The sequence below is a fragment of the Rana temporaria genome, chromosome 1 (genome assembly GCF_905171775.1).
Source record: "Rana temporaria chromosome 1, aRanTem1.1, whole genome shotgun sequence".
Taxonomy (NCBI): Eukaryota; Metazoa; Chordata; class Amphibia; order Anura; family Ranidae; genus Rana; species Rana temporaria.
The window spans coordinates 448868272-448891415 of NC_053489.1; the positions used below are offsets into that span (position 1 = coordinate 448868272).

At 43.7% G+C, this 23144-nt stretch overlaps 2 protein-coding genes across 4 annotated transcripts in view; one reads left to right on the plus strand and one right to left on the minus strand.

The window, feature by feature from the left end:
* CAPS (calcyphosine) overlaps window positions 1-23028 on the minus strand; it is a 49699-nt gene extending 26671 nt beyond the window's left edge. The window contains exons 1-2 of one of the 3 annotated variants that reach the window (XM_040327340.1): window positions 22987-23028; window positions 9508-9771 (exon numbers count right to left, since the gene is read on the minus strand). The gene's annotated coding sequence lies outside the window, so the exon portion shown is untranslated. Of the gene's footprint in view, window positions 1-4430; window positions 4582-9507; window positions 9772-22986 lie in introns of those variants that run through there. The other 2 variants (XM_040327357.1, XM_040327349.1) reach the window with 2 other exon arrangements.
* On the plus strand, window positions 4586-16086 carry VMAC (vimentin type intermediate filament associated coiled-coil protein). Its single transcript, XM_040327368.1, has 2 exons — window positions 4586-5269; window positions 13678-16086. Exons 1-2 carry the CDS (start codon window positions 5100-5102, stop codon window positions 13991-13993), a joined length of 486 nt encoding a protein of 161 aa, XP_040183302.1. The 5' UTR covers window positions 4586-5099; the 3' UTR covers window positions 13994-16086.
* Window positions 23029-23144: the final 116 nt, after the last annotated feature.

A 23144-nucleotide genomic window follows, 5' to 3' on the forward strand; every position in this document is an offset into this window, starting at 1 on the left:
AAGGCGTACGAAGCCGTACGCCTGTCGGATCGAACCCAGATGCCGTCGTATCTTGGTTTGAGGATTCAAACTAAAGATACGACGCGGGCAATTTGAAAGTACGCCGGCGTATCAGTAGATACTTCGGCATACTCTCTCTCTGGATCTGGCCCTTTGTTTCTATTTTCTATTGGTTAGTGAGGTCAAATCAATGGTTGTTTGCAGCCATAGAGTTGAGAAAATTTTTCTCAAAAGACTGAAGATCAACAGTGTATGTGGCTTTTGTTTGGGAAAAATTGTACATATTATAATACACAAAAGAAAAACAATAACATCTGGGATACCATTCAATCAGCAGGTCTGGATGAAATTTTAAGGGCCATTGAATTAAATTACATGACTCAATGATGGCAAAAGATCAAGGCTCCAAAGAACCATTTTTCTGAATTTTCGCATGAGTGAGATTCTATTAGAGGATGGCCAACTTTAACCCCTTAAGGACCGCCCAGCTGTTATGTGCGGAATCACGTATATATACAGTACGTGATTCTGGACTTCCGCCCAGGGGGCACGTGATTACTCACAGCAGAAGCCGATCTGCAGGTGCCGGGCAATGGATGTCTGCCGGCATTCCACCGATCATCGGGCAGAGACACGGAATGGAGCTCTGCCTATGTAAACAAGGCACGGCTCCATTCTGACAGGGGGGAAGTGAGGGATTTTGTGTCTCTGCAAAGCAGGGAATAAAATTCATCACTTCCCTCAGTAAAATCAGCACACAGTTTACGCAGAAACACTTGTTAGACACACAGTTAAGAGGGTTTACTTCCTCTTTAATGCCACTTCAAGGATGACATAAAAACACCAATACTTTGACTAGCATGCTTGAGAAATGGCTTTAAAGGATATGTTCACCTTTTGTAACATGTTACACCCATATTCAGAGTGTAAAATGTTACAAATGTGCTGGACCCTGCACCCCTCGCTCCCCCATTTTGACAGCTGGTGGGGAATCTTCTCCATCTGCCCGGCTGCATCATTCGTTCACAGTGTTCTGTGAATGGGAAAACGACAAGTACCAAAAGTGTTTGCAGCTGTCCGCTTGTAGTTTTCAACGAACTACCAGAGTTCAGCACTCTTGGTAGTTCACCGAGCTTCCTATCAGAGTGTAACTAATCAGTGTAGAACGGTGCACTGAAGGGCCACTCACACAGCCATACAAGAATGTCCCCTCATCACTGGTTTCCACAAAGTGTCAGTTAGTGTCTGATTGTCCGCCGCAGTCCCACTATAAGTTGCTGATCACCACCATTACTAGTATAAATAAATAACGATTCCAGTATATATACTATAGCTTATAGATGCTATAACTTTTGTGCAAACCAATCAATATATGCTTATTGGGTCGGTACAAGTACCGACAGCCTTTGCAAGTGCAGAGATCAGGAGTGTGCTACACACACAGTGCAGAGTTCACGAATACGCTACATACACAGTGCAGAGATCAGGAGTGCGCTACATACAGAGCAGAGATCAGGAGTGTGCTATGTACACAGTGCAGAGATCAGGAGTGTGCTACGTACATAGTGCAGAGATCAGGAGTGTGCTAGGTACATAGTGCAGAGATCAGAAGTGTGCTACATACAGAGCAGAGATCAGGAGTGTGCTACGTACACAGTGCAGAGATCAGGAATGCACTACGTACACAGTGCAGAGATCGGGAGTGCGCTACATACAGAGCAGAGATCAGGAGTGTGCTATGTACAAAGAGCAGAGATCAGGAGTGCGCTACATATAGAGCAGAGATCAGGAGTGTGCTACGTACACAGTGCAGAGATCAGGAATGCACTACGTACACAGTGTAGAGATCAGGAGTGCACTATGTACACAGTGCAGAGATCAGGAGTGTGCTACACACACACACAATGCAGAGATCACGAATGCGCTACATACACAGTGCAGAGATCAGGAGTGCGCTACATACAGAGCAGAGATCAGGAGTGTGCTATGTGCACAATGCAGAGATCATGAATGCACTACGTACACAGTGCAGAGATCAGGAGTGCGCTACATACAGAGCAGAGATCAGGAGTGTGCTATGTACACAGTGCAGAGATCAGGAGTGGGCTACATACAGAGCAGAGATTAGGAGTGTGCGAGGTACACAGTGCAGAGATCAGGAGTGCGCTACGCACACAGTGCAGAGATCACGAATGTGCTTTGTACACAGTGCAGAGATTAGGAGTGCACTACATACACAGTGCAGAGATCAGGAATGCACTACGTACACGGTACAGAGATCAGGAGTGTGCTACGCACACAATGCAGAGATCACAAATGCGCTACGTAAACAGTGCAGAGATCAGGAGTGCGCTACATACAAAGCAGGGATCAGGAGTGTGCTACATACACCGTGCAGAAATCAGGAGTGCACTAAGTACACGGTACAGAGATCAGGAGTGTGCTACGTACACAGTGCAGAGATCATGAGTGTGCTATGTACAAAGTGCAGAGAGAGAATGAGTGCGCTACATTCACAGTGCAGAGATCTGCAATGCACTACGTACACAGTACAGAGATCAGGAGTGCACTACATACACAGTGCAGAGATCAGGAGTGTGCTACACACACAATGCAGAGATCACGAATGGCAGATGGCACTGACGGCGGGCAGACACTGGCAGATGGCACTGAGAGCCGACGGGCACTGATAGGTGACATTTATGGGCACTGATGGGCAGGCACTAAAATACCATTAGGGAAGGCTGCCTGCAATGCCCATCCTGGTACTCCTTGCACTCGGCCGCATAAAAGCAGAAGCGGCCATCTTATGGGCTGGGTGTAACAAGATGTCCGCTGCTGGCATACTGTGGCCGAGTGCAGGGTGTACCAAGATGGGCATCTCTGACAGCAACACGGGGCATCACTTCCGTGACCGAATTCGACGGTCGCCCTAAACTCAGCACTCCCTGCCAGCTCGACACGCCGCCCCTCGGCTCCGCCCGCTGCCTGCGGGCAGGGATCTTTAAACTACGACCCTCCAGCTGTTGTAGAAATACAAATCCCATGAGGCATTGTAACACACTGACATTCACAGACATGACTAGGCATGATGGGAATTGTAGTTCCTGAACAACTGGAGGGCCGTAGTTTGAAGACCCATGGGCTAAGGCATTGGGAGCATGCAAATGCTCTGTATCGGTCCCGATACTAGTATTGGTATCGGGACAACCTTAAAGCGGTTCTCCACCCTAAAGTGAAGTGGAAGGGTGAGGGGGTGGGGGGGGAGGCGAGGTATGACAGTTTAGAATAAAGAGATCTTTCATTTATTTAAAATGGTACAAAGAAAGAGGTGAGGACAAGATAGGGGGAAAAATGAATGGTTGTGTATTTTTTATATTATGCACGATGATGTAATATCTTTTGTATCTTTTTGTATGCAAACAACAATAAAAAAAGCATTGTAAAGTGAAAGTGAAGTCCCGCTGATCGGAACCCTCCCCCCTCCGGTGTCACATTTGACACCTTTCAGGGGGGAGGGGGGTGCAGATACCTGTCTAAAGACAGGTATTTGCACCCACTTCCGGCCCGGCATTCACGGGCAAAAGACGGGCATTGCGTCACATCCCGTCGCCCCCCCGTTGTGTGCTGGGAACACTCGGCTCACAGCACACAGCGGGAGCCAATCGGCGGGCGCGGCGTGACTCGCGCATGCGCCGTAGGGAACCGGGCAGTGAAGCCACAGCACTTCACTTCCTGGTTCCCTCAGCGTGGATGGAGGGGGGAGCAGCAGAGAGACGAGCGATCGCTCATGCTCTGCTGCGGACGGCGCTGGACTCCAGGACAGGTAAGTGTCCTTATATTAAAAGTCAGCAGCTGCAGTATTTGTAGCTGCTGGCTTTTAATATTTTTTTGGGGTGGAACATCCGCTTTAATGGAAACGCATAAAAAAAAGCAGTGCTTACGTTTTTGATGCGTTTCTGCTGGTTTCTCCCATAGGACAGCAGACACCTCTTAAAAAACAAACAAAAAAAAACGCAAAATGCATCAAAAACACTGTGAAAAACAAAACAAAAAAACGCACTGAGAAAACGCATCGACTGCAACCTGCATAGGTGTAAAGCAGGCTTTAGGTGGATACGCCTGTGTGCATGAGATAGCCTTCTTCGCATGTTTACAGGCATTCCCATTCAAGTCTATGAGGCCTAAACAGCCCAATTTTACCTCAGAAGCGGGACCAATAAATTGTTATTATATATTTTAAATATAAATAAATAAATAAATATATAAATATATATATATATATATATATATATATATATATATATATATATATATATATATATATATATATATATATATATATATATATATATTATGTTATACTAATATTACACGACTAACGTCACATAAGAGCTGGAAGCTTCTGTGCACACTCTGGCTACTTTTACTTCAGCCTGGAGACTGGACAGGATAGAGTTAACCCCTCACCTCAGTCCTGAGTCTTCAGCTTATCACAAGCCGGCTCAGCAGCAGCTGAACCAATGGGCAGCCTGAGCCCGCCTCCTGCTGCCCGGCCAATCACCGCTGTGCTCAAGGACGCTTCCTGCCTGGCCAGCTGGGGAAAGTGAACGTGAAGTTTGTCGCCTGTTTACTTTGTTAATGAGGAGCTGGATTTCCGCTTCATTGAAGTCTTCTGTAACCTGGGGAGCCTGCTGGGTGTCTGCACTGAGTCCTCAGCCACTCTTCTCATTCAGGACTCCTCCACTGCAAGGAGCTTTCTCCACTCCCTTCCTTCTTCACTCCATCCACTCCTTTCCTTCTTCACTCCATTAACCAGCCTGACCTGGGTTTGTAAGGACCTATGGCTGTTGTCTGTGTCAGGATAGCAATCTAGAGCAGAGGTAGCTTGCTGCTTTCCCATAAAGACCTCACCCTATACATTTCCATCCAACATATTCTGCACTTTGCTTGTCTTATTTCTCCAGGGGAGGAGCCGAGAAGTCCATTCTATTATTATGCTGAGGTCTTTCCTGCCATCTGGACACAGTTTTGACAACTCTAGAGATACCTTGAGCAAACGTAGATCTTTGTCCTGAAAAGGTCCCCACGTTACGTCCATGTCCGCTTTAAGTACCATCCAGATCAAAGAGGCCAACGCTCACCTGGCAGCGTTACACCAGCGAGTGGCCGAGCTTGAAGGCACCATAAGGGAGCAGGCAGAGAGCCTGATCCGGAAAGATGAGCATTACCAAGCACTTTTAAAGAAGATCGTGGATGCCAAAGACAGGTAAGTTGGTGGCCTTTCAGCAGCTGGATTGTGTAACGGTTCAGGGGGCTCTTCCAAGGTATCCCCCCCCCAAAAAAATAGAAAATTGTATCAAATACTTACCAAAGTTCTCCTTTCCTGGTGCCAATCGATGGCAACATACTAGCACATGTATGCTGCCATGTTGGCACCAGGAATGACAGGTCCCCCACCCAGATTTTGCTGCACCCTCTTACTGGGTCTTGGAAAATCTGGGTTGGGGGGGGGGGTCTAAATTATTTACAGCCCATTTACACAGGTATCTGTCTGTTTTTTTTATCCCTCTTTTTACAGATGGGAAAAACAATAATGTACTCCGATTATCATGCAGATGTATACCAGCAGTAAGGAGGAGCTCAGACATGTTTGCAACCGCACGTGCAAAGCCCGCCAGTAAGTCGGCACTGCACAGAACTAATCACAGGCAGTGAGACGTTTCCTGATCTCTGCAGCCGCGGACCGGGAAATGTCTCACTGCTTGTGAAAAGCGCTCCGCAGTGCCGACTTCCAGGCGGGCTCTGCACGTGCGGTTGCGAACATGCCTGAGCTTATCCTTAACCAGCAGTATACACCCATGTCTGTAAGCCCCCCGGTCACATTGGAGTGACTTGTCATGCAGTTTGACCAATCGCATGACAAGTCACAGCCTATTGCCAGCAATAACTTTGTTCTAATCCATGCAATGCCAACTTTGCGGTGCCGCACCGATTTGAAAAAGTCCTTCCTGCACTACTTGTAGCTATTTCGGGCATGCTTGCATAAATATCTGTGCATGAAGCCGCACAGATGTCTTCCAAGTCGCACCCAAAGATGCACTGACATGCAGCTTTGAAATTTTAAAGCCGCAGTCAATATGAGTGTGTGACTTCAGAACCACTTTAAGCCCCCTATGTTTTTTTGTCTTTTACTTGTTCCAGTGTGCTTGGTTTCTTCTCATTTTTTGCATAAGGCATGTATATAACTGGTTTTATTCCACTCATAAACTGCGTTATCTTCCTGAACACTATACCCAAGATATTGTGTCGACAAGGGTGGTTAAAGGATAAGTTCAGCTTTTTAACAAAAAATAATAAATGCACATTTTTTGCAGGTAAAAAAAAAATGTGCATTTACTATTTATTGTTTAAGAAGCCTGAAAAGCATTGCACCAGCTGATCGTTGATGCCATGCAGGTCTCCTGATGACTGTCGGTATAAGCTGTCTGTCTGTACATCGTGCAGTCAGTTTCCCGCTGATGGGAAGAATCCATGAACTACCGCAGCACTCAACAGTGCCATTTGAGAGCCTCAAAAGCTGTCGATAGTTGTAGTTCATTCATTCCTCTTTAGATTGTGCCAGCGAGCGGGGGGGAGAAGATCCCCCACTCGCTGTCAAAACAGGGGGTCGGGTTGGGGAGGGCCGTAGATTTGTAACATGTTACACAAGCTGAACTTATCCTTTAATCCTGTTAGTACAGAGCAGTGGTAAAAAAAAGTAAAGTTAGGAGATGCCAAGATGACTGCTAGCCTCTTGCCAATCAAGCAATGCAGCAAGCCACCCAGCCGCCACACTTATTTGCTCACAGCAGCAGGAGGTTGTGTGCAGAGAGCACGCTCACTATGTGCTGCCACCATCATGTCTCGGTCAAGGCTTCTGATTGGGAGCCAGCAGGATGGGCTCCCAATCATGTGGCTGCAATTAGAGCCAATGACAGAGATCATATCATATATAGAAGTTTTGCCGCCTCCTGAACATTACATCCCACTGAAAGGGCCTGCATTAAAATTAAGTGCATTTGACAGGCGTCAGATCGAGGTAAGTATACATCCATGGAAGGGGAGGATGGTTTAGCTTCAGGGGACTAGGCAAAAATCTGTGGGGGCCACTCCACATGGGGCGTAGGGGCGCTGCCCCTCTAATCTATGTGCCCAGTCCCTAATCTACATGCCGGGCACATGAATTTCAATGTGTTTTTATTTTATTTTTTTAAAGCATGTGATTAGGGCCTGAGGCTCTAAATGGCTTAAAAAAGGGTGGGCTCCCGACCAATGCAGCTAGTGATGGGGGCAGGTTTGTTTGCAGCGCCGCCCCCCCTCATAAATAGTGCACCAGCCACCACTGCCAAAAAGATTAAGTGCACTTATAGTTTAAGGGAACACCAATTTATAAATAATACAAAAAAATCCCTGCAAATTTCTGCTTGTCCCACCAGCAGAGCAAAAGCTTTCAGCAGAATCTTCAGGATTGGACATACGTTTTAACCTCCAGTGTGCGCTGTGGCCCTATCTGCTCACCCTTATACCTTTACAGGACCAGGCATCTGACATGCTTAGAAGTGTGTTGGATACTGAAGATCGGAGGAATGGGCATATAAGAAAATATATATACACGCACAGTATCTCACAAAAGATAGAGTACACGCCTTACATTTTTGTACATATTTTATTATAGAATTTCATGTGACAATACTGAAGAAATTACACTTTGCTACAATTTAAAGTAGTGAGTATACACCTTGTATAACAGTGTAAATTTGCTGTCCCCTCAAAATAACTCAACACAGTCATTAATGTCTAAACCTCTGGCAACAAAAGTGAGTACACACCTAAGTGAAAATGTCCAAACTGGGCCAAATTAGCCATTTTCCCTCCTCTGCGTCATGTGACTCGTTTAGTGTTACAAGGTCTCAGGTGTAAATGGGGAGGAGCAGGTGTGTTAAATTTAGTGTTGTCGCTCTCACTCTCTCAACCTGGTCACTGAAACATGGCACCTCATGCAAAGAACTGTCTGAGGGTCTAAAAAAAGAACTGTTGTTGTACATAGAGATGGCCTAGGCTATAAGAAGATTGCCAAGACCCTGAAACTGAGCTGAAGCACGATGGGCAACACCATACAGCGGTTTAACAGGACAAGTTCCACTCAGAACAGGCCTCACCATGGTCGACCAAAGAAGTTGAGTGCACGTGCCCAGTGTCATATCCAGAGGTTGTCTTTGGGAAATGGACGCATGAGTGCTGCCAGCATTCCTGCAGAGGTTGAAGGGATGGGGGGTCAGCCTGTCAGTGCTCAGACCAAACACTGCACACTGCATCAAATTGGTCTGCATGGCTGTCGTTCCAGAAGGAAGCCTCTTCTAAAGATGATGCACAAGAAAGCCTGCAGTTTGCTATAGACAAACAGACTAAGGACATGCATTACTGGAACCATGTCCTGTGGTCTGATGAGACCAAGAGAAACTTATTTGGTTCAGATGGTATCAAGCATGTGTGGCGGCAACCAGGTGAGTACAAAGTGTGTCTTGCCTACAGTCAAGCATGGTGGTGGGAGTGTCAAGGTCTGAACCTACAGTTCATTGAGAGAACCATGAATACCAGCATGTACTGTGACATACTGAAGCAGAGCATGATCCCCCCTCCCTTCGGACCCCAAAAATACCTCCCAAGACGACCACTGACTTGCTAAAGAAACTGAGAGTAAAGGTGATAGAGTGGCCAAGCATGTCTCCAGACGTAAACCCTAGTGAGCATCTGTGGGGCATTCTCAAACGCAAGGTAGAGGAGCGCAAGGTCTCCAACATCCACCAGCTCTGTGATGTCGTCATAGAGGAGTAGAAGAGGACTCCAGTGGTGAACTCCATGCCCAAGATGGTTAAGGCAGTGCTGAAAAATGATGGTGGCCACACAAAATATTGACAGTTTGGGCCCAATTCGGACATTTTCACTTAGGGGTGTACTCGATTTTGTTGCAGGCGATTTAGACATTAATAGCTGTGTTGAGTCATTTTGAGGGGACAGCAAATTTACACTGTTATACAAGCTGTACACTCACTACTTTACATTGTAGCAAAGTGTCATTTCTTTAGTGTTGTCACATGAAAAGATAGAACAAAATATTTACAAAAATGCGAGGGGATGTACTCTTTTGTGAGATACTCTCTGTGTGTGTGTGTGTGTGTGTGTGTGTGTGTGTGTGTGTGTGTGTGTGTGTATATATATATATATATATATAAAAATTTTTTTTACAACAGAGCTGCTGTTTGTATGTAATCGAACAGCGACAGGTGGCTTTACACAGGGTTCCTGCCCGTAGCTGTCCACACCCACCTGTGATTCCTGTCACAAATATTCACTGACTCTTGCTGCAGGAATTCACAGGCCATATCTGTGTGAATGAGGTCTAAGTATGTCACACTGATGATTCAGAAATGTCATCAAGCAGAAAGGAGAGAAAAAGACACCCACCTTGCTTCCCTTTCAAAATCTATGACTGCTTTGCTCACAGGGCAGTAGCTGCATAACCTCTTCCATCATGGAACTGGATTCCAAAACATCTTAGGGCTGTTTAGTAAGTCTGCCATCTTTTGACATCTGCCTTATTGCTTGTTCATTAGGATGAGGACTGTCCAGTAATGCCACAGCTCTCCTCGTAGTGTTGCTGTGCACCATATTTTACCAAATGGCAAAAAATCGACCCGTCCTATACTTTTTCAAAAGTATCTTCACAAACTGCAAAAAGAAACATTAGGTGCAAGTATTAAAAATCTTCATGCTGTTCTTTATGGACACATTTGATGAATATATGGGACTCGAGGCACTTTGAGGACCTCTAACAACATACATTTTCCCTCACTGACGTTCCTGTCATCTTAGATACTTTACTGAGGTCTGTGGTTACGCTATTTTGTGTAAATCTGGTTTATTTTGAATGCTGGTGCTTGCACTAGCATATCAAATCTAACCCTTATTAAAAAGTTTCAGTGTCCAAATCCCTTCTTGATTCATCTCTAGATGACGCTCGGATATCACAAGTGCAAATAATACAGTATTGTCTTCAGCTGGGGGGGGGGGGGGGGGGGGGGGCTGACCAGCTGAAAATTGTCTTTATTTAGATTATATACCAATCGCCAACACAAACCATCTGCCTACAAAGAGTGTTTGTCCTAAGAAAATCAAGCACTTGTTGACGAAGATGCAAAGTTTTACATGCAGTTTCCCCTGGTATTGTGTGGCAAGGCTCTTGCCGAGGATCGAATAGCCCACAATTGAGGAATAGATGGTGGAAGTTGTACCTAAGGTAGCTATAAATAAATAAATGTAACAAAGGACAAACAAATTTTAAAGAAATCAATAAAAAAAATAAAGTGTTTTAACTTTTTTTTTTTATGTTTCTAGGGTAAATTTTATTGTAATTTTCAACAGTATTGTACATTATCATGTTACTTGTTTTCTTAACTTTAATAAACTTCCCAGGGGACCAAGCACATATAGCACTTGGTCCCTTTTTAAACGGTTACCCCGTTGTCCCCATAACACACCTCCTATATGATGACTGTAGTAGCTCCACCCCCTTTTCAAGCCCAAATTATGGGCGTTCCTGTGGGGGGAGGTATAGCCATCACAGATCCCCTTCCCAGTTGAATGTTCTTCACTTTTATGAACATATCAGAACTGCTCGTTCATTCATATCAGTGACCAACAACTGTGGCTCTGTGTGTTTATCAGCAGCTGCCTGTACACATACATGGCCTGACCGATGATCATAGTAGGAAAATAATAGTCTGTGTAAAGTATCTGCTGATGCTCTGTATGTGTACAAGCAGCTGCAGGTACGTTACACAGAGCCACAGCTCTGAATGATCTTTCACTATCATGAATGAATAAGCAGCGCTGCTCATTCATTCATAACAGTGACCAGTGCCGGGACAAGGTCATCTAGAGCCCAGGGCGAACATGCCAAATTGCGCCCCCTCCCCAAGATGGATGAGCATCCCCCCCCCCCATAAAGAATGAGTGCTAATCTGCATACTTAACTCAAATTCTCTCATTCCCCGTTCCTAGCACAAATCCTCTACCCCTCAAATTTCCTCTCCGAGCATAAATCGTCTCCTATCTCCACTCCAAAGCACAAATTCCCCTCCTCCAATCCCCCATCCTAGCACAACTACACCCCTCCCAGCACAGCCCCCCCCCCTCATTTCTCCTCTCAACACAAATCCCTCTCAAATCACCACTCCTAACACACCTCCCCAAATTTCCCCTCCCAACCCAAACCCCCCTTAATCTCCTTGTGGTGCCCCCAAACCTTACATGATACCACGGTGCCCAGGGCAGCCGTCCCTCCTGTCCCAGCCCTGACAGTGACGGATCACTGTCCAGTGCATCCAGCACCGTGTGGGCTTTTATGAATTAACAATCACCGATGACGGACCGGTGCAGTTCTGGTCTGACCCCTGCTGTTTAGAAAGTAAGGCACAGATTTGAACAGGACCAATAAAAAATGTATAATGATAAACCTTGCCTTTTGTTACTAATGTATCAAAATGCTAATGGCAGCAACTGACAAAATCTACCCTTGCTGTGTCCCCCTAGGTAGGCTGTATTGCTTACCCCGACCCCCCCACTTCAGAAGGCTCTGCTGCTGTCTTCTTCTCCTGGAGGCCCCATACTGTTATTGGTCCCTCAGCAGCATAATGTACAATGCAGGGACGTTAACCCTGCACTATACATTGAGGAGGCAGGAGTGTGACCAGGAACACCTTAGAGAGGCTTTGCAGGACCAGTCGCACTGTTAGAGGCAGGAATATAGTAAGTATTATACCTTATTCATGCACCTCTACACTTTATCCTTGTACCAGTATATTCTTTTTTTTTTTTTTTTTTTTGTGCCTGAAGTCAGGCTTGCGCAGAAGGACTGACCAGAAGTGGTTGCAACCAAGGCTGTGTGGCTGCCCAGGGATCACACAGCATGAGTTTGACAAACGTGGTTAGGTGACGATAAGACTTTTTAGGGGGGTGCTGTGGGACTAACTTAAAAGATAATTTTTTTTAAATTATAGATCTACTTTAAACTGCAAATAGAAAACTCAGGGCAAGGACTTCTAGTTAAAAAATATAAGTTCTTTAAAAAAAACAAAAATACAAAATAATAAATGCACATTTTTTTTTCTTTTGCAGGTTTAAAAATGTGCATTTATTATTTTATATATTTGGAGCCTGTAAAGCATTGTACCAGCGATCAGCAGATCGCTGGTGCCATGCAGGTCTCCTGCAGACCTGTCAGTGTATCTGTGTGCCTGTACTGACAAGCAGATACTCACTCACTCACTCACTCACTCACTCACTCACTCACTCACTGACAGAATCAATAAACTACCACGGTGCTCCACAGCACGGTGGTAGTTCATTGAGAACTACAAACCCACATCCTTTGCGGATGTTGGCACTTGTAGTTCATTCATTCACTCAGAACTCTGTAAAATTAATGCGGTGGCCGTGTAGGCAGAGCCTCGCATTGCCTGCACAATTTAAAAGCTGACAGCTAGTATGGGGAACTTCTCCCCGTACTGCTGTCATGGGGCGGAGGGAGGATCAGGCAGTGACTGCAGCATTGGGAACATGTTACACTTTAAAACAGGTGGAACATGTTCCCAAAGGTGAACTTATCCTTTTAAGCTTTAATTAACCATTATTTCAGAGGGCACTTGCTAGAGAATGTTAATGTCCATATTGTGGAAGCTTGCTGGGGTACAATAATGCAGATATTGTGGGCACAAACAAGTTAAATCTATCCTATTAATTTAAATTGGGAGTGCATGGGAGAGTACAAACATAGATGATCATATATGCCCACTACACTTTGGACTTAAAGATGATCTTTACTTATTTTTTTTGTAGCCAGCAGCAACAAATACTGTAGCTTTAAAAAAATTAGGTACCAACCGGTGCCTGGAGTCTAGTGCTTTTTCTGCAGGTGATTCTTACCATTGTGGGTCCCTGGTGCTTTCCATCTCAGATAGGAGAGCAGGCTGTGACTTCCTAATGCAGTGATGGTGAACCTTGGCACTCCAGATGATTTAGAACTACATTTCCCATGATGCTCATGCACTCTGCAGTGTAGTGGAGCATCATGGGAAATGTAGTTCCAAAACATCTGGGGTGCCAAGGTTCGCCATCACTGTCCTAATGAATCATAGCTGTCCCCCCACTGAAGATGTACAAAATTGCATGGCGCTGTGGGACTGGACCTGCAGCCTCCTGGGATGTGTGATGTGTCTCAGGAGGCTGTGGGTAAGTGGGGCGTGCCTAGGTGCACGTCATTCTCCACTAGACAAGATTTGAGGCAGTAGAAGTGGGTACCTGTGGGGGAAAAAGGTTTAGTTGATGACCACTTTTATGTGGTACTCTTGGTGTCATAAAATGTGAATGCTGAATACACATTTCTGGTGTGCTGACTCGGTTTAGGATTGTTTTGGTTTTCTACTTATTAACCACTTTTAAACATGTATGTTACATAGGACTGCATGAAAGTTAAAGAGGCAGATTTTCTGAGTGAATAATTTCATATTTTTCTTACAATCCGCTGAATAGCGGATAATGCACATAATTTATGTTTTGGTTTCTACATTTTTACAGGGAGTTGACTGAAATTCAGAAGAGACTGATCCATTCTGAAGAAGAAACACAAAGACTAGCAACAACTATTAAGGATAAGGACAGGGAGCTGGATCGGGCCCGACATCATAGCCGACTTCTGGTTCAGATATGTCAAAGGCGACCACTCTTGGAAGCTTTGGTTTCTGTCATGGCTGAGGCAGAAGGAATGACTTGTTTGCCTGCCCTGGAGGTTGAGAGAAGCAATGGCCTCTTAAATTCTGTAGACTACCTTCAGAGCGAGGAAGACCTTGAAGACTCTGATACAGACAGAACACTTTTTGGCACAACTGTCTGAGATAAATACAGTTTATTGGTATTTACACTACATATCAAATGTAACTTGAGCCAAAACCTTTTTTTTAATGGGGGAGGTTGAGAACCTGTCAGGTGCTCCTTTTGTGGAGGTTCATCCTCATTTCCTTAACTGTGCTACTAGTGTTTGGGAAATGTAAATCTCCAGTGAGGCTACAATAAAAAGACAATGGAGGTGCCATTTTCCTTCTGTACTATTAAAAAAGGATTTGTATTGCTGTTGTGTTTCTGTTAAAGGTATTTCCACTTACTCCCTGTCTCGTTGATAAAGTCAGTGAGACTGGAACTGAGGGGAACCCCAATGTGCAGGTGCACAGACAGCAATTAAATGGAAAATATAATGGCTTGGGGTCCGTTTAATATAAACAGGCATTAGTATGTTTTTTTTTTTTTTATATATATAATTGTATACCTATACGGTGCAGATTGAAAGCTTTTAATAACATTGAGGGCTCATTTACATTTCTGCTGTGTTAACACACGTTGGGGGTTATTTACGAAAGGCAAATCCACTTTGCACTACAACTGCACTTTCAAGTGCAGTCGCCATAAATCTAAGGGGGACACGCAAGGAAAATAAAAAAACTGCTTCTTAGCTTGCATATTAATGGATGATAAAATCGGCAGAGCTTCCCCTCAGATCTACAGTGATCCACAGCGACTGCACTTTCAAGTGCACTTGCAGTGCAAAAGATCAAAAAATAATCTTCTGTGGTTCTATTCAAAAGGCAATGCTTGTCAACTCAGGTTCAAGATTTTAGGAGATTGGGACTTGCATATAGTCATTTCAGCTAATCTTGTTCTTATTTGTGCCTGCCTATGTATTTCACCACACCAAAGATAACCAAAGGCCCTGCCTTGTATCACTTTTCTTTGCGTTTCATTAAGAATTACAGTTAACCACACCTTCACAAAAAATTCTGAGGCGTGGGTAAACAAGGCTTTAAAGGGAAACTGTAGTGTAAAATGAAATTATAATTTTTATGGATTTTATTTTGTATTCTTCTTCTACAAGACTGTGAAGCTATTGGTAAATATTCTTGTCGGTCTTTGGGAACCACCAGTGACTTCATTGAAACAGAAATGAAGTACAAAGCCTCTATGGTGGACATGCTCATTGGGGGAAATATTGTTGTCCAAGCTGGGCCACTTTCACGCTGATCTGGTGCGCTTCTCCTGCAGCGTAGTGTACCCGCGGGTTTTCGTGCGGGTTAGCCATGCTATGCCATATTTTCAAAAAATGTTCTAGGTGGAGAAAATTTACTTTTTAGGCACCAATTGTAAAAATCAAAAGTAATTTTATTCACAACTTTTTGCGCTCAAAACTTTGTTATAACCTTGTATAGTCACACATGCTCGATGCAATATGTGCTGTCCTTCCTGAACAGTTTTCAAAATGGTTTTTAGCTGCTACTGTAGTTTTTAAATCTTTAGTTTTTTTCTTTTCATTATTATGTATTAAAGTTGTGAATACAATTACTTTATGTTTTTACAATTGGTGCATAAAAAGTCATTTTTTTTCTCCACCTACAATTTTTTTTGGGAAAATTTTACATTTAGGACGCGGCACTGCAGTACTACAGGCACTACATTGCACTTTCTGAAAGCCCACCAAAATTCCTGCATTCAAGACTTTTCGTGAACTTTTAGAAAGCACACCAAAACCGCAGGACATAATAGAAATCTATGGCAAAGAGCAGCTAACACACACAAAAACCGGGAGTGTACTGCACCTGCGCTGGAGAAGTGCATCGGATCAGTGTGAAATGGACCTTGCACACAAGCTCCCAGGTTTGGGCGCTACCATGGCCAATACAGCTTTTTAGAACATATTTTTATTTCTGTTTTTTACTATTTTATTTTGCCTTGGAGAGTATTGGTAAATCTTTACAAAATGATGGCCAAATTGTTTTATTGCTTGGCAAAAAAAAAAAAAAAGGTAATCCAAATTTCAGATGGTGCACATTTTTGCTATAACTGTAATGTTTAGCTGAAAGTTATTGTTGATTTTGCTTTCATATTTTTCAAGCATGCTGGGACACGTTAATCTGGCTATATGTCCACCCCCCCCCCCCCCCCCCCAAAACAAAAAATCCAAATGTGGCATGTAAGGGGGCGAGGAGTGGTTTGGGTGGAACTCCGCTTTAAGGTAGAAAAAAATGTACACAGACTAAACCCTGTATCGGTCCATTCTTCATCAACGTCGGTTTTATTGGAAATGCATTTTAAGCCGAAGTTCTATGTGGTTCACATATATGTACTGAAGCTTAGTCCATTTAATTTTTTTTTAAATAGGGCATTTTATGTATTTACAAATATTGAGCAGTTTTATTAAAATGAATGTGGTAAATGCACAAAAAAAAGAAACGTGCATCTGAACCATGCAACATCAATGTGTTGGATGTTTTTTCTTCATTTTGCAAAATACAAAAAAAGGGGGGGGGACACAAAAAATGCATGTAAATGTGTTTGTATAAAAAGTGCAACCAAAATGTTGCATTATTACTCGTACATGTATTAAAGGGCCCTATATGTTTTCCTTTTATTACTTCTAAAGGTAACCACTGGTACTTGTGCAGAAGGTAATGGCAAATTTCCACTATGGGGACACCAATAGACAAATAACTGGTAGAGGCTGTAACCCTTAAAATAAATAACTACTACCACTTTGACAAGAAGGGGGATTTTCACTTAATGGGCATATAGACAGAGTGTGTTAACACACTGTTGTGATTATTTACATTAAACTGATCACAGTTACATATATGAAAACTACAGTTTTTTTTTTTACTTTTAGGCTTTTTACTTGGTTTCCATTTAATTTACGTCATGGTGATTCTAATTGTAGTTGCAGTCTGTTTTGTGTTTGTCAAAATAATATTTTCGAATATTTTTTTTTTAAAAGAAAATGTGTTATTTCTTCACTGTGCTGATTTGTATACAGTATATACAAGGGAACTATCAGGGATTTATAAAAATATAATAAATATTTACATTATATATTTTACACATACGTGTTCTGTTTTTTGTTTGTGAATGTATACTGCAAATGCAAATGCAAATTGCAAATGATACTTTTTGCAATTTTTCATCTCAAATGGCTAACCATAGCGGCAGAAGTAAATAGTAAGTGAGATAATCCTAAAAAATGGAACATACTGCACACATGCCCAACCCCCCCCCCCCCCCCCCCCCGACTGCAGTACATGCGGGCCAAATGATGGCCAGTTTCTATTGAACCGGCTGATGCCGCCCAACATTCGGCTCATGTATACAGGGCTTAAAGGGTCAGCCCCCTTAGAACTGATATTTAATTTATTACTGAAAAGCTAAACTAGTGGTTGTCAACTTATGAGCTAAAGGGGGCCTCAAATGCAGCACCTGACATCACCAAAGTATATGTAATGCTTGAGAGGGCTGTCAGAGAATGCAGACCTATTAGAGGAAATAAGGGTCAGAAAGTGTGGACAGGTTTCATTTTTGGCTGGGGATATGCTACACAAGACAATATGAAACTGGGAACATTATACATGAGACTAGTAGAGATCAATGCTATTAATCTAATCAATACCTGAAGCCGATCTGTCCCTCGGTTCCCGGTTGCAGGCGCCGCCATCTTCAGTAAGGGAATCGGGTAGTGAAGCCTTGCGGCTTCAGTCTGGTTCCCTACTGCACATTGTGCGAGTCACGCTGCATGTCCTCAATGGTTCCTGCTGTCTTCTGGGACCTGTGTCTCCCAGAAGACAGTGAAGGGGGGGTGGACAGACGGAGGAGGGGCCAGAAGTGGGAGCAAGTACCTGTATTAGACAGGTGGAAAGGTGCCAAATGTGACACCGGAGGGGGGAGGGAGGGGTGGGGGGAAGCGGAATAGTGGAGGTTCCATTTTTAAACACAGCATAGATGGCAATATAGTGGTCTGATGTTCTCCTAAGAATAAAGAGTGCCTAAAGCAAAGCCTATAACATTGTGGACAGATGCTGCAGACACCCTGTGTCCTTGTTCATACTGTTGGATTGCGGTAACTTGTGCATTGCATATGTTGGTGTGATACAGTGCCATTATTTCAGAGAGGCACCCTAACCCACCTTGCTGACAGATGTTAGTTGCAGCGCACCACAATGCATGGTAATTCACTTCTGTGCATTGTGGGGTGCTGCATTACAAAAATAGCCCTTGCACTTTTCTGGTGCATTTTGTTGAGTTAAAGCGGAGTTCCGGCCACAATTTCACTTTTTAAATATAAATACCCCTGTAATACACAAGCTTAATGTATTCTAGTAAAGTTAGTCTGTAAACTAAGGTCCGTTTTGTTAGGTTGTTACAGCATTTAGACACTTTATAAAATAGACATTGACTGGGGCCATCTTAAGTGTGGGCATCATGAAGCCAGACTGTATGACTTCCTGGATTTCAGCCTTGCAGATCTCGCACATGCTCAGTGCTGCACAAGCAGTGTCAGATCAGGTTTCAGCACCTGTGCTGTCCAAGTCACATAATTCTTTGAGACTGGGGAGTGCACAGACTCCTGGAAAGTTACACCCACTACATTCCCAGGAGTCTGTGCGGTGTAGGTTAGGAAGCATTAAGCACCTAGGTGCAGGAAGTGGAAAGATTAACTATTCTGCCTAGCAACAACACTTTGAAGGCATCTAAAAAAAAATATATATTTGTAAAGGACTAAAGAATTTTTTTTAAAACTACTGATATAATGTTATATTTATGGGTGGAACTCCACTTTAAGCAGGCCATTCAAATTAATGGGCTGCCCTTTTGTAACATTTTCTGGTACATTTTGGTGAGTTAGGCAGCCTGTTCAAATTGGTCTGCCCTTGTGTAGCACATGTCAATATGCAGCACAACAGTGTGAACCTATCCCAAATAAAGAGACTCATAAGCCTGAAATATTGTATGTAGAAGTCGTCCGTAATAGGCTTAGATTAAATGGGGGGGGGGGATGCATGGATTATTGTCTTCATACTTTTATTTTGCAGGGCAATTTGTTTTTAGGAGGATGGATGGGTTTTAAAGAAAATGAAAAACGTGGTTATTGTATTCACTGTCTAACCAGGAAGATTGTCTAAAAATGGACCACAAGGCACTGGCAATCTATGTTGTTTAAAGCCATTATCCAGGGAATAAGCCAACATTTTAAGCAGCTGGTGGGACTCGCCTCAGTCTTTTTTTTTCAGTAGAGTTCATACACTCTTGTGTGCTCAGCATGAGATATAAGCATTTTGACTTTGAGATTAGTGGTAATAACGTATTGGTATTTTAGTGCTCAAAATCAGAATGGTGATGCATATACAAGTCTCAAGAACATCCACAAGATGGCAGAAGGGAGTAATTAAATACTGAATATATGAGAAAAGAACTACTCAGGTAAAAATATGATTTACACTGTACCCTTTATGGGTGTGAATTGTGGGCACAAAAATATTTCTAGATGCACAGAATGGGCATATTACCCTCGGCTGAGTGTTTTCGAGGATGTGGTCACATGGCTGATTTTATCCATTGCTTTTGGAGTTGCCCCATTGTGCGGGACTTCTGGAGAAGTATAGGGTCCTTTCTCTCTTCTGCTTTGGGGCTCCCCAATATTATAGACCCCAAGAATTGCCTGTTAGGGGCCTTTGGTGACCTCACTGTACCTTCCCAGGTCAAACGATTACTTCGTATCCTGTATTTCTATGCTAAGAAGGCTATCTTGCTGACCTGGAAGGGTGTGGCGACTCCGACAAAGGGATTATGGTTGAAATTGGTTAACAACGCCCTCTCGCTCTATAAGCTCACCTTTGAGATCCGAAAGAGGAACAAGTCATTCCATAAGATCTGGGACAGGTGGCTGGCTAGCCCCCCTGACCCTAACACCTATGCAGCCATGAGGGAAGGAACTAGTGATAATGTCCCCTTTTACCGTGATGCCTTCTGTATGCAGTCCCACAGGGTGTTAACTGTACCTTTACTCTTTGATGTATGTCACCTTAAATTCCGATTTATGATCTACATGGATGCACTGATATTATTGATATAGACTGATGTAGGAGCGAACTGTCTGTTTTGACTGTATGTAATGTACTGTCGTGGATTTTCTTTTTTTTTGTGTTTGGTTTTGTTTTGATGTTCTGTGTAAAAAATTAAATAAAAATATCTTAACCACTTGAGCACCGGGCCATCGTCAAATGACGGCTTCACGGTGACTCTGAATATTCAACAGGACGTCTTTTGACGTCCTGTATTCCTCCGGCCACTGGGGGGCGCGCGAGCGCCCGGCGCGTCCCCGAGATGCCGATGCGCGTGCCTGGCGGCCGCGATGTCCGCCAGGTACCCGCGATCGGTAACGACAGAGCAGTGACGTGGAGCTCTGTGTGTAAACACAGAGCTCCACGTCCTGTCAGGGGACAGAGGAGACCGATCTGTGTCTCTTGTACATAGGGACATAGATCGGTCACCTCCCCCAGTCACCCCCCTTCCCCCACAGTTAGAACACAATACAGGTATACATATTAACCCCTCCCTCACCCCCTAGTGTTAACCCCTTGAATGCCAGTCACATTTATACAGTAATTAGTGCATATTAATCGCTGTATAAATGTGAATGGTGCCAAAAACGTGTCAAAAGTGTCCGATGTGTTCGCCGCAATGTCACGGTGACAGTAAAAAAATCAAAAAATCGCCGCCAATACTAGTAAACAAATAAATAAAATAAAAATGCCATAAATCTATCACCTATTTTGTAAACGCTATAACTTTTGCGCAAACCAATCAATATATGATCATTGCGATTTTTTTTACCAAAAATATGTAGAAGAATACGTATCGGCCTAAACTGAGGAAAAAAAATTTTTTTTTAAAAAAAATTGTGATATTTATTAAATAAAAAAGTAAAAAATATTGTGTTTTTTTTTAAATTGTCACTCTTCTTTTGTTTATAGCGCAAAAAATAAAAACCGCAGAGGTGATCAAATACCACCAAAAGAAAGCTCTATTTGTGGGAACAAAGTGATAAAAAAATTGTTTGGGTACAGTGTAGCACGACTGCGCAATTGTCATTCAAAGTGCGACAGTGCTGAAAGCTGAAAATTGGCTTGGGCAGGAAGGTGCGTAAGTGCCCGGTATGGAAGTGGTTAAAAAAAAAAAAAATGAGGGACAGAATGATTATTGGAAATCTATCACAAATATTGTTTATTGCCACCCTACTGTCATACTTCCCAACGTTTTTGAGATGGGAACTAGGGACACCTATTAGCAAAAGCATGTAGGCATAGGACACCCCCCCCCCCCCCCCTGCCATGACCCTCTTAATGGAGAATTATACAAAAAAAAATATTAGTTAAACTTACAAGTGCTTTTTGTTTACCACTATACTATTCCTTTATATTGTCTTTTGTAATTTACAAATGCATACATTTTAGAAATTGGATGAAAGCTTTAGCACCAGAAAACACTATTTGAAAGATAAATAATGCATTTTATATACTACTATATAGATCAGACCAAAATTAGGGACAAATAAGGAGGGATAGAAGCAGGGGCGTACCTAGAGCATTTGGCACCCGGGGCGGATCCAATATCTGGCACCCCCCCCCACACGTTAAAATGTAAAAACACCCCACTGTGCCCCCTGCATACCTCTGCATCCTTCAATATCTCAATATCCTTTTGTTACTACTGTGTACCCCTCTCCACAACTGCACCTCTGGACCCCTTTACATTACACAGCCCCCTGCATCACTGGACCCCTTTACATTACACAGCCCCCTGCATCACTGCACCCCTTTTACATTACACAGCACCCTGCATCACTGGCCCCCTTTACATTACACAGCACCCTGCATCACCGCACCCCTTTTACATTACACAGCCGCCTGCACCTCTGCACCCCTTTACATCACATAGCCCCCTGCACCTCTGGACCCTTTTACACTACACAGCCCTCTGCACCCCTTTACATTACACAGCACCCTGCACCTCTGGACCCTTTTACATTACACAGCCACCTGCACCTCTGGACCCCTTTACATTACACAGCACCCTGCATCACTGCACCCCTTTTACATAACACAGCACCCTGCATCACTGGACCCCTTTATATTACACAGCACCCTGCATCACTGCACCCCTTTTACATTACACAGCCGCCTGCACCTCTGCACCCCTTTACATCACATAGCCCCCTGCACCTCTGGACCCTTTTACACTACACAGCCCTCTGCACCCCTTTACATTACACAGCACCCTGCACCTCTGGACCCCTTTACATTACACAGCACCCTGCATCACTGGCCCCCTTTACATCTCATAGCCCCCTGCACCTCTGGACCCTTTTACATTACACAACACCCTGGATCACTGCACCCCTTTTACATTACACAGCACCCTGCATCACTGGACCCCTTTACATTACACAGCACCCTGCACCTCTGGACCCCTTTACATTACACAGCACCCTGCATCACTGGCCCCCTTTACATCTCATAGCCCCCTGCACCTCTGGACCCTTTTACATTACACAACACCCTGCATCACTGCACCCCTTTTACATTACACAGCACCCTGCATCACTGGACCCCTTTACATTACACAGCACCCTGCACCTCTGGACCCCTTTACATTACACAGCACCCTGCATCACTGGCCCCCTTTACATCTCATAGCCCCCTGCACCTCTGGACCCTTTTACATTACACAACACCCTGCATCACTGCACCCCTTTTACATTACACAGCCACCTGCACCTCTGGTCATGTCAGCTTAAAAAAAAAAAAAAAAAAAAAAATTTTTTTTTTTTTTTTTAAATCGGGATGGTGTCACCCCTCTAGTGGGTGTCACCCGGTGCGGCCCGCACCCCCCCTAGCAACGCCACTGGATAGAAGGACTTTGTTCCAAATCAGGGACAGTCCCTTAAAATCGGGACAGTTGGGAGCTATGTACTGTATATGTTCTATACTGATGAAAACTAAAACAAGCAGGCCTTACCTTATTGAGTGAGTGAATTACTTATATAGCGCTACAAATGCGAACTGAATCGCCTCAAGGCGCTTGGCATCCATTTTCCTTTAGTTTAACCCTCAGAATAGATGGGTCTTTAGTTTTTTTCTGAAGGCCAGGTGATCAATTTCCATTCGGATATTAGT